The following is a 12,582-nucleotide window of genomic DNA, read 5'->3' on the forward strand; positions in this document are numbered from 1 at the left end:
CACACTATCATGTTCTCATATGTTCTCATAGTCATCAGTATCACAGTATCACGTTCTCATAGTCATTATTGTCACCGATGTCCCACTGGGTGTGAGTTTTCCTTGCCCGAGGATGTCGTAGTGGTTTGTGCAGCCCTTTGAGACACTAGTGATTTAGGGCTATATAAGTAAACATTGATTGATTGATTGATAATAGTGTTAAAGTTGTTTATATGGCCACCCTCAGTGTGACCTGTATGGCTGTTGACCAATTATGCCTTGCATTCACTTATGTGTGTGTAAAAGCCACATAAATTATGTGAATGTGCCGACACGCCGTTTATAGGGAGAAAAATCGGATGTGACGACAGGTTGTAGAGGGCGCTAAAGGAGAATGGTTGCCCCGGGAGATTTTGGAGAGGGCCACTGGAATTCTGGATTCTCCCGGAAAAATCAAGACGGTTGGCAAGTATGGACTCATCGTGTAAATAAAAACTTTTCCACATCGGCGTATCATGGATACGGCAACAGCAGAAGTCACACTGATTTGCAGGTGTGGAATTTTTTGGGGGAGTTCATGCACGGTTCATATTGTACACCAGGAAAAAAACATATAACTGTCTTGAAATTGAAAAAAAAATTAAAATACAAATAAATTACAAAAGAAGGGTAGGGTGAATACGTGTATGAAACTGGTGGGGTTCGGAACCTCCAACAAGGTTAAGAACCACTGAACGTGTCGGATCTGATATCTGCAAAAAACAAGTATCTCATGATATCGGCTGGCATTGAAAATAACCGATAGAAATGCTCCGATACAAGCAGTCCTGCAGCGTGTTTACCTGTGCAAAGCTGCACGGCCAGTTAACATCTAAATGTCCTCCAATAAGCACACCAAGTTGGTCTTTTCTAGTATTTTAGTCAGATCACTTAAAAAAGATAAACAGGCTACAAGGATTGAGCAGCTGCGCAACAGCTAAGCGCACAATAGCACACAAGCTAGATAGACAAAATGTGTCCTGAAAAGAACCACATTGCAGTATTAAACAGCATATTTGTAAATGTAATTTTAATTTTTTTTTTTAAATTATAGTTTCATATTACTTACACATACAAAGTCTCTGGGCTAGAAAGTATCCAGTAACAAACGTGTCCGTATCATTACAGTGACTGCATTATTTGTCTGATCTTGAATGGGATTGCGCTGAAAATTTAAATTTCCCCTCGGAGATTATTAAAGTGATTCTGATATTAAATCTAAAACATTACCAATTACCACTCTCCTTTTACAAAATATACACATAAAAAGATTTATAGGTAAGTTTTTTTTAATGCTAATTACTGTTCTGTTTACCTAATTTCACTTGATAAAACCTTTTCTAACAGTCCACACTATGAAATGATAAAAGGATGTATGTTTCCTGCTGACATCGTATTGAATTAATATTGATACCGCTCCGTTACCGATATTGTATCGGAGGTGAACTGTGAAGTTTGTGCGGCATAGCGATGCCGGATTTGTTCCTCCAGGGATGCGTCGGGCAAGAACACAGCGTGAGGTAAGAAAATTAAAGATTTATTGAACTAATAAAACAAACTACAAACAGAAACACTGGAGCTAAACAGAAAGGCAAACAAATGGCGCTAGCATGGAAGCTAGGAAAAACGAACAGATAGACTAAAATTGGCACGAAGGCACAAAAAAGGAAAACAAAAACTACTAGCATGAAAGCTACGAATAAAATAAACCACAGCGCGAGAGCTATTGAGTAATAGTATGGAAAGTAGGTCATCAACAGTTGCTTGAAAGCAAACTAGAGTCTGAGGATGAGTAAACAGAAAAGGCTGGCTTATATAAGGAAGGTGATTAGATAAACAGGTGTGCGGGAACCGAGAGTAGCAGGTGGAACTAATATGTAACCATGGTGACGGACTAAACAGGAACTAAGGAGTCAAACGACGGAGAGTGGTACTAAAATGGAACAAAAACTACAAAATGGAACGATCCGAGCAGCGGATCGCAACATGAACAAGTAGTATTGGGACACCCAATACAACTATAACACGAAGCAGATGTATGATATTTGCTTTTAAAATATGTTTGACCTACATCTCATTGGTTTTAGCATGCAAAAATGTGAAGAAAATAAAAGTAGCCCCAAATTTTAAAAAAAATTCTGTAGTCATGGGAAACGTTTAACAGTGGCGGGCTGTGCGTTTCACACCTGGGCCTTTATGTGATGTCCGACTTCATGATTACCTCTCAAAATACCATCATTTATGTCGCCACATAATCATTGCTGCAGAAATATTATACAGGAACACATTTAAGCCCTACTGGTAATTGAAACACATCAACAGTGTACAAAACGGGTTATTTTCTGGCACATTTAAAAATCAATAAACTCGCAACAGCAATCAAAACATATGTGGTACTGTCAAAATTAAAATAGCAAAAAACATATTACACGTGAAAAAATAAAGAAATTAAATATCTGAACTCACAATTTGTAGAACTCATTCGACGCCGTATAAGCCAGTGGTACCCCTCGTAGTCGGATGATCCGAGTGGAAATGGCGGGCATTTCCCCATTTCATCGCCGACATCGTGTCACAAGATGTAGTTTCTCTTGAAATATCCTTCTTGAAAATAGCCTTGCAAATATATAACTGCCACCTAAACAACGTGTTATTCTCCTTCTTTGTGGGTCAACCCTTCCCGCTTCCTGCTAGGTTGCAACTTGTGATTAGATACTCACTTTGGAATGACAAGTGTGTATCCAATCGCAGTCTCGTTAACATCAGGCTACGGTCAACAACTTGTGATATGATTGGCTACCGCAACTGTCTCTCAACTCTATGTGTTCCCAAATTAATCCACTAACGGCCCCGATGAGTATCCAATCACAGGACGTGTAAATGTCAAGTTCAATGTAAGGCCAGCTAGAAGCCCTAACTGACAACAACTTGCGATCTGATTGGCTGTTGCAACTGTCTATCAACTGTATGTGCCCGTTCACTTACAGTGCATAGACGCCTGCATTGTTGATTCTGAAGGCCCCGGGCAGATTTGGTACAGCATGACAACATAAGCTTGCTGAATTCTGATTGGATACAAACTCTAACCTAAAAACAACAACACTGGAAGGATCATAATATGACATGAAGAGAATATGAATAGTTTAACATATGAAGGGAAAGTACAAATATTTTTTTTTCTTATCTTTAATTATGATCATGATTTCTGGCCGGCGGTGCGGCGTCTTCACTAATGCGGACGTTGTACCGATCTGTTGTGGTGAAGAAGGAGCTGAGCCGGAAGGCAAAGCTCTGAATTTACCGGTCGAGCTACGTTCCCATCCTCACCTATGGTCATGAGCTTTGGGTCATGACCGAAAGGGTTAAGATCACGTGTACAAGCGGCCGAAATGAGTTTCCTCCGCCGTGTGGCGGGGCTTTCCCTTAGAGATAGGGTGAGAAGCTCTGCCATCCGGGAGGAACTCAAAGTAAAGCCGCTGCTCCTTCACATCGAGAGGAGCCAGATGAGGTGGTTCGGGCATCTGGTCAGGATGCCACTCGAACGCCTCCCGAGGGAGGTGTTTAGGGCACGTCCAAGCGGTAGGAGGCCACGGGGAAGACCCAGGACACGTTGGGAAGACTATGTCTCCCGGCTGGCCTGGGAACGCCTCGGGATCCCCCGGGAAGAGCTAGACGAAGTGGCTGGGGAGAGGGAAGTCTGGGCTTCCCTGCTTAGGCTGCTGCCCCCGCGACCCGACCTCGGATAAGCGGAAGAAGATGGATGGATGGATGGATGGATTTCTGGTTATGTTAGGCCAGGAGAGAAGGCCTTGCTGGTCTCGACGACCCACCACTGCGTTTTAAACACTTTATTAAGCTACGCTCTTAAATAGTGTTACTAAAGGCATTATATATGCATATACAGTACGTACATTAATACATATTTGACCCACAGCTGATTTTGTAATGGTGTAAAGATTAATTTGTATCAATTAACGCATTTTGGTTATAATTCTAAAAGAGGACACTTCCAGTTTATAATTATTTTTTGTGCACCAATTTTTATTCTTAAGTTAGCAATTTCTTTTTCTTCCCATATCGTCTGTATACGTTACTTTGGTGAAAAAAGGCCAGGAAGAATATATGTCACAGAATATATGATCTTTTTTCACAACATTTTTTAAACACATTAAAATTTACTATGATGTTATTTATATTTTTTGAATAATATTCACTTATATATTTCATGTAATCTAGAACAGTGGTTCTCAAATGGGGGTACGTGTACCCCTGGGGGTACTTGAAGGTTTGCCAAGGGGTATGTGAGATTTTTCAAAAATATTCTAAAAATAGCAACAATTCAAAAAACATTTATAAATATATTTATTGAATAATACCTCAACAAAATATGAATGTAAGTTCATAAACTGTGAAAAGAAATGCAACAATGCAATATTAAGTGATGACAGCTAGATTTTTTGTGGACATGTTCCATAAATATTGATGTTAAAGATTTCTTTTTTTTGTATAGAAATGTTTTGAATAAAGTTGATGAATCCATATGGATCTCTATTACAATCCCCATAGAGGGCACTTTAAGTTGATGATTACGTCTATGTGTAATCTTTATTTATAATTGAATTACTTGTTTATTTTTCAGCAAGTTTTTTTTGTTATTTTTATATCTTTTTTTCCAAATAATCCAAAAAAGCCCACTACAAATGAGCAATATTTTGCACTGTTATACAATTTAATAAATCAGAAACTATTGACATAGTGCTGTATTTTACTTCTTTATCCTTTTTTTTCAACAAAAAATGCTTTGCTCTGATTAGGGGGTACTTGAATTAAAAAAAAAAAAAAATTCACAGGGGGTACATCACTGAAAAAAGGTTTGAGAACCACGGATCTAGAATAAATACTATTTTTTAAAAGACTCATCTGCTGTAACGACGTCGTTTGGACTGCAGGGGGCACTGTGTGATCACATTCCTACACCAGCTGGCGTCTTGTCCATCACCTGAAAAGCAAAGGCATATAAAAGGATTCAAAAAATAAAAACGTACATATTTAAGTAAAATGTAATCTTTTGTGAGTGTTTTTACTTTCACAATAGAGTACACCGTTTAGTCCTTCCTGGCCTTGGCAAAAAACACCCCGGTGACGTCATCCACCCCCACTCTCATGTCCTGAGGCAGGGTGTACACCTCCAGTCTGATCAGGGTGTAGCCGCTCTCCTTAAGACTGGCGCACACCTCCGACTCATCCAGCGGGACCACGGGTATCTTTACCCCGGGCCCCCCGAAATAGAAGCTCTCTCCCAAGGCGCCGATGAGCAGGAGGTGGCCGCCGGGCCGGAGCAGGTTCTGAATGTGGCCCAGGGCCTTGGTGAAGGCGGCCAGGTCTGGGCTCACGCTCTCCAGGCAGAAGCAGGACACCAGGCAGTCGGCCCCCGCCGGGGGCAGGACTCGAGGGTCCAGGGGCTGAGGACGGTGCACGTCCACCGGGAGGATGTCGGTGATCGCCCGGCGGAGCTTGGCGGCTTTCTCTGTCCATGCCGAGGGCCTGAAACATCCACGTGATCATTTGATCACAGAAACTGAATAAAGGGATCAAAGTGCCACGCCAAATACCGTCGGCCCTCCAGCTTGCAGACATGCTGCAGGTATGGCGTCCAGTCCAGGCTGCAGCCTTCCTCGCCCTGCAACCAGCGCCTCAACTCTTTGCGGTTGACCTCCAGGAGGTCTGTGAGGACCACCTCGTTGAAGACCTCGCAGCCACTCAGGACCTGGTACAGGGTGGGACCCGATCCGATGTCCACCAGCAGCTTGCCGCTCACGTCACCTTGGCAACACAAACATATTCATCTGTTTAGCACACAGGCGTCAAACTCAAGGCCCGGGAGCCAGATATGAAGTGAAGTATATTTATATAGCGCTTTTCTCTAGTGACTCAAAGCGCTTTACATAGTGAAACCCAACATCTAAGTTACATTTAAACCAGTGTGGGTGGCACTGGGAGCAGGTGGGTAAAGTGTCTTGCCCAAGGACACAACGGCAGTGACTAGGATGGCGGAAGCGGGAATCGAACCTGCAACCCTCAGGTTGCTGGCACGGCCGCTCCACCAACCGAGCTATGGCCCGCAAACGCTTGAGAAAAAAATATGCGTCGATAAAGTACTTTATCTTTTCCTACTAAAAGTATTCGGTCTTTCCATTTCGACAGAAAAAAATACATGTGCTACGTGCAATTGCGTATTTTAAAAACCTTAATATAATTTAATAATGCAACAAATGTATAATCATACATTCATTTTTTTGTAAACAAATCATTGAATATTTGCTTGATTTGTGGTTTCAAAGAAAGTTATCTATCAAATTGTACACTGCAAAAATGATAGTAATAGATAGATAGATAGATAGTACTTTATTGATTCCTTCAGGAGAGTTCCCTCAGGAAAATTAAAATAAGGTATGGTTTAAAAGGCCTACTGAAATGAGATTTTATTATTTAAACAGGGATAGCAGGTCCATTCTATGTGTCATACTTGATCATTTCGCGATATTGCCATATTTTTGCTGAAAGGATTTAGTAGAGAACAGACGATAAAGTTCACAACTTTTGGTTGCTAATAAAAAAACGGAAGTAGCAGTCGATGTGCGCATGACGTCACGGGTTGTGGCGCTCCTCACATCCTCACATTGTTTACAATCATGGCCACCAGCAGCGAGAGCGATTCGGACGGAGAAAGCGACAATTTCCCCATTAATTTGAGCGAGGATGAAAGATTCGTGGAGAAGGACAGTGAGAGTGAAGGACTAGAAAAAAAAAGGTGAGGGCAGCGAAAGCGATTCAGATATTATTAGACATATTTACTAGGATAATTCTGGAAAATCCCTTATCTGCTTATTGTGTTACTAGTGTTTTAGTGAGATTATATGATACCTGAAAGTCGGAGGGGTGTGGGCACGGGTGTGGTGACCGCCAGTGTCTCCGGTAGGTGGAGGTAAGAGAGTCCGCAGCTGCAGGAGAACGCAAGCTCCGCTCATGTATACGGTAAGAGCCGACTTATTTCCACAATATTCTCGGTTGACATGTGGTCGGGAACCATGTTCGCTTGACCACTGTGTTCCATAGTAAAGCTTCACCTTCGGGAATGTAAACAAGGAAACACCGGCTGTGTTTGTGTTGCTAAAGGCAGCAGCAATACACCGCTTCCCACTTACATCTTTCTTCTTTGACTTCTCCATTATTAATTGAACAAATTGCAAAAAATACAGCAACACAGATGTCCAGAATACTGTGTAATTATGCGATTAAAGCAGACTACTTATAGCTTGGATGGGGCTGGAAAAAAATGTCCGCTACAATCCGAGACGTCATCATACGCGACGTTTTCAACAGGATACTTTTGCGCGAAATTTAAAATTGCAATTTAGTAAACTAAAAAGGCCGTATTGGCATGTGTTGCAATGTTAAGATTTAATCATTGATATATAAACTATCAGACTGCGTGGTCGGTAGTAGTGGATTTTAGTAGGCCTTTAAGTTATAATCCTAGCTTTTTTTTACCATAAAATAAACTATGGGTATGTTTTTCTATATACAGGAACACGCCGGAAGAACAATAACCATAGAATTTCAAAATAGAAACAACAAGGATACTTTTGTTACATTTACAGTAATAACCCAGCAGGCACACAACATTAAAACATTGTTGAGAACTTCTTGAATTAGGTCCTGACGTTGAGCAGCTCAGACCTAACAATGGAACAACATACTTTTTCACGACGTTTAACCAATGTTGGGTGCTGATGTTGATTTGACTGTTGAAATTCGGTCATTTCCCAACCAACCCCACATTGTCTCAGTATACAAATACAAAACATTTTGCAATGTCGTTTCAAATGGTAAATGGTTGTACTTGTACTGTATAGCGCTTTTCTACCCCTTTTTAAGGAGCCCAAAGCGCTTTGACAGTATTTCCACATCCACCCATTCACACACTGATGGCGGGAGCTGCCAAGCAAGGCGCTAACCAGGACCCATCAGGAGCAAGGGTGAAGTGTCTTGCCCAAGGACACAACGGACGTGACTAAGATGCTAGAAGGTGGGGATTGAACCAATAACCCTCAGATTGCTGGAACGGCCACTCTCCCAACTTCGCCACGCCGTCCCCCAAAGACAGTTTTAAAAGACAAGTATATGTAATCAACATTGTATCAATGACTCGTGCCTGCTGGGAAGCTGTAAAAAAAACCTTGTAAATTTGACTGTAATATTCAATCAATCAATCAATCAATCAGTGTTTATTTGTACAGCCCTAAATCACAAGTCGATCTACGTTCCCATCCTCACCTATGGTCATGAGCTGTGGGTCATGACCGAAAGGATAAGATCACAACAGCCGAAATGAGTTTCCTCCGCCGTGTGGCGGGGCTCTCCCTTAGAGATAGGGTGAGAAGCTCTGCCATCCGGGAGGAACTCAAAGTAAAGCCGCTGCTCCTCCACATCGAGAGGAGCCAGATGAGGTGGTTCGGGGATCTGGTCAGGATGCCACCCGAACGCCTCCCTAGGGAGGTGTTTAGGGCACGTCCAACCGGTAGGAGGCCACGGGGAAGACCCAGGACACGTTGGGAAGACTATGTCTCCCGGCTGGCCTGGGAACGCCTCGGGATCCCCCGGGAAGAGCTAGACGATGTGGCTGGGGAGAGGGAAGTCTGGGTTTCCCTGCTTAGGCTGCTGCCCCCGCGACCCGACCTCGGATAAGCGGAAGATGATGGATGGATGGATGGATAAATCACAAGTTTCTTAAAGGGCTGCACAAGCTAGAACAACATCAAGGGCCACTGTAAAATTGTGGCGATTAAAATTATTATATTTTTACAGCATATCGAAAATGAAATTGGAAAAATCGAATCACTGTTTTTTCAATCAATCAATCAATCAATCAATCAATCAATGTTTACTTATATAGCCCTAAATCACTAGTGTCTCAAAGGGCTGCACAAACCACCACGACATCCTCGGTAGGCCCACATAAGGGCAAGGAAAACTCACACCCAGTGGGACGTCTGTGACAATGATGACTATGAGAACCTTGGAGAGGAGGAAAGCAATGGATGTCGAGCGGGTCTAACATGATACTGTGAAAGTTCAATCCACAATGGATCCAACACAGTCGCGAGAGTCCAGTCCAAAGCGGGTCCAACTCAGCAGCGAGAGTCCCGTTCACAGCGGAGCCAGCAGGAAACCATCCCAAGCGGAGGCGGATCAGCAGCGTAGAGATGTCCCCAGCCGATACACAGGCAAGCAGTACATGGCCACCGGATCGGACCGGACCCCCTCCACAGGGGAGAGTGGGACATAGAAGAAAAAGAAAAGAAACAGCAGATCAACTGGTCTAAAAAGGGAGTCTATTTAAAGGCTACAGTATACAAATGAGTTTTAAGGTGAGACTTAAATGCTTCTACTGAGGTGGCATCTCGAACTGTTACCGGGAGGGCATTCCAGAGTACTGGAGCCCGAACGGAAAACGCTCTATAGCCCGCAGACTTTTTTTGGGCTTTGGGAATCACTAACAAGCCGGAGTCCTTTGAACGCAGATTTCTTGCCGGGACATATGGTACAATACAATCGGCAAGATAAGATGGAGCTAGACCGTGTAGTATTTTATACGTAAGTAGTAAAACCTTAAAGTCACATCTTAAGTGCACAGGAAGCCAGTGCAGGTGAGCCAGTACAGGCGTAATGTGATCAAATTTTCTTGTTCTTGTCAAAAGTCTAGCAGCCGCATTTTGTACCAACTGTAATCTTTTAATGCTAGACATGGGGAGACCCGAAAATAATACGTTACAGTAGTCGAGGCGAGACGTAACAAACGCATGGATAATGATCTCAGCGTCTTTAGTGGACAGAATGGAGCGAATTTTAGCGATATTACGGAGATGAAAGAAGGCCGTTTTAGTAACGCTTTTAATGTGTGACTCAAAGGAGAGAGTTGGGTCGAAGATAATACCCAGATTTTTTACCGTGTCTTTTAACGATAAAAATCTGGCAACTGAGCGGACAGTTTTGCGGTACTGTTTTTCCACTTCCAGTAACACATCGAGGAAATGACAAACGTAGAAGTTTACCGGAAAAAACAAACAAACAAACCCATTGTTACTGTTTTTAGTAGTATGCTGTAAAAAAAAACGTAAATGTAACTTTTTTTGGGGGGAAATTGTACGTACAAAAAAATATAATAATCAAATGCTAAGACAATTGTGTAATAATATAATTCACAGTCAGATGCGGCCCTCTAAGAGCAGTCTTAACTGCAAGTGGCATTCAATTAAAAAATGAGTTTGACACCTTTGGTTTAGCACCTAAACTGTCTTAACGAATGTTGAAACCGATGAGAAAGCAAAGGAAAGTCAAGTCTGGATGAGACACAATCACAAGATTGGGGCAAAGGTTACTGCTTTTAAAAGCACTTAGCTGGACTGTTGGAATTACAGTCTTTGATTTGTGATGGGATGTGCGAATAAAATAACTTTAAAATGTCAAAGTAGGACATTTAACTAACATACTTTAATAGGCTATAGGCCTACTTTTGCATTCCTTAAAAAACACTTGACACTTTGTTTGGCGATGCATCAACAGTCACTATGTAAACAGCCAATGATAGCTCTATGTCTGTCCCCTCTTAAATGAAGCTAAACAGAGCTCCTACTCTTACTTTCTGTCTGTCTGATCCCTCTTATTCATCGATCCAAGCACTCACAGGTGATGTTAAATGATAAATGGGTTGTACTTGTATAGCGCTTTTCTACCTTCAAGGTACTCAAAGCGCTTTGTCACTACTTCCACATTTACCCATTCACACACTGATGGAGGGAGCTGCCATGCAAGGCGCAAACCTGCACCCATCAGGAGCAAGGGTGAAGTGTCTTGCTGACGACACAACAGATGTGACAAGGTTGGTACTAGGTGGGGATTGAACCAGGGACCCTCAGGTTGCGCACGGCCACTCTCCCACTAATCTGCTTTTGTCCTCTATTGTCTCTGTCTGTCCCCTCTTAAATTGATCTAAACCAACCACTTGCAGATGGCGTTTAAGTTGTCTTTCATCACTTTGTGTTCTATTGTCTGACTTTCCACCTCTTAAATCGATCTAAACCAAGCACTTACAGCTTGTAGCCTTTTATAACGTTTTCTTCTCTAGTGTATGTCTGTCCCCTCTTAAAACACTTACAGGTGACGTTCCTGTTTTTTGATATCATATTTTGATCTCTGTTGTCTATGTCCACCTCTTAAATTGATCTAAACCAAGCACTCACAGGTGAAGTTCTAGTTGTCTGTTCTCTATCGTCCATCTTGTCCCCTCTTACGTTTATTTAAACCAAGCGCTCACAGATGACATTCTTGTTTTTTGTTAATCACATTTTGTTTTCCGTTGTCTCTGCCTGTCTGCCTCTTAAATTTATTCAAACCAAGCACTTGCAGTGACGTTCTAGTTGTCTTTGATGACATTTTGTTCTCTATGTCTGTCCCTCTTAAAGCTGAACAAAGCCCTGCAGGTGATGTGCTTGACTATTCTCGCTTTCTATTTTCTCATTGTCCGTCTCTCTGTCCCCCCTTAAACTAATCTAAAGTACCAAAAACTCACAGTTGACGTTCTTGTGTTTTGTTTTCTACTGTCTTTGTATGTCCCCTTTTGAATTAATCTAAACCAAGCACTTACAGGTGAAGTTCTCGTTGAATTTGATCCCGTTTTATTCTCTATTATTGCTGTCTGTCTACCTCTTGAATGAATCCCAACCAAGAACTCGGAATTTATATTCTTGTTGTCTTTTGTTCCGTTTGTCCGCTCTCAAACAAATCAATATTACACCCTAGTAGGTATGTTGTTCTTTTTCATTTCCTTTTGTGCTCTTTTTTTGTTTTGTTCTATCTAGTCACAGGTTCTCAAACCAGGTCCCAACAGACATTATTATTCTTTCTGTTTTCTTTTTCTGTCCCCTCCTAAATGCGCTGAGATTGTAGCTATAATGCTTTGTATGTGTTGAAGGCGACAGACTCTGCTTGCAAGAAGACCCGTGTGTCCAGGCACTCTTGCCTTGTCTTTTCTTACCTTCTGTGAAGGCTCTATGCAAGCACGCCAGTTTCCAGGGCACAATGCTGTCCTTCCGGTCAAAGTCAGCCCGCGGTGGAGTGTAGTTGTACTGCAGGTACGCCGACGGGTCAAAGCGCTGGTAGCAGGCGGCCATGGCTGCCACTCCATTTTCTGTAGCCTTGCCTTCCATGGTTCGCCTCTCAGCTTCCAGGTGCATCAGGAGCCCCCTTATATAGTCATATCTGCAGGGGTGCCTGGGTGCTTTTTTGTGGGCGATAACTTTGTTTGTGCTTTCTTTCTCTGCCCTCAAGCACTGATGCCATCAGATTAGAGGGCTTTCAGCAACACTAATGGACTCCTCATTGCTTTCCAGGTAACCTCGCCCTGCATCCAGGCCTCTATCTCCACCATCCTACTACCCCTGTTTGTCTTTGCCTGCCCATACAAACAGGTCCTTCTCAAAGACTGCTGCTTTTTTCCTTACA

At 42.5% G+C, this 12,582-nt stretch overlaps 1 protein-coding gene across 1 annotated transcript; it reads right to left on the reverse strand.

The window, feature by feature from the left end:
• Window positions 1–3,537: 3,537 nt before the first annotated feature.
• On the reverse strand, window positions 3,538–12,289 carry LOC133557128 (phenylethanolamine N-methyltransferase). The gene is made up of 4 exons (XM_061907373.1): window positions 12,116–12,289; window positions 5,631–5,841; window positions 5,103–5,562; window positions 3,538–5,017 (listed from the first exon to the last, which is right to left on the reverse strand). The coding sequence occupies exons 1-3, from the start codon at window positions 12,285–12,287 to the stop codon at window positions 5,124–5,126; spliced, it is 822 nt and encodes a 273-aa protein (XP_061763357.1). The 5' UTR covers window positions 12,288–12,289; the 3' UTR covers window positions 3,538–5,017; window positions 5,103–5,123.
• Between the last annotated feature and the right edge of the window lie 293 nt (window positions 12,290–12,582).

This window comes from Nerophis ophidion, linkage group LG08 (genome assembly GCF_033978795.1).
Source record: "Nerophis ophidion isolate RoL-2023_Sa linkage group LG08, RoL_Noph_v1.0, whole genome shotgun sequence".
Lineage (NCBI taxonomy): Eukaryota > Metazoa > Chordata > Actinopteri > Syngnathiformes > Syngnathidae > Nerophis > Nerophis ophidion.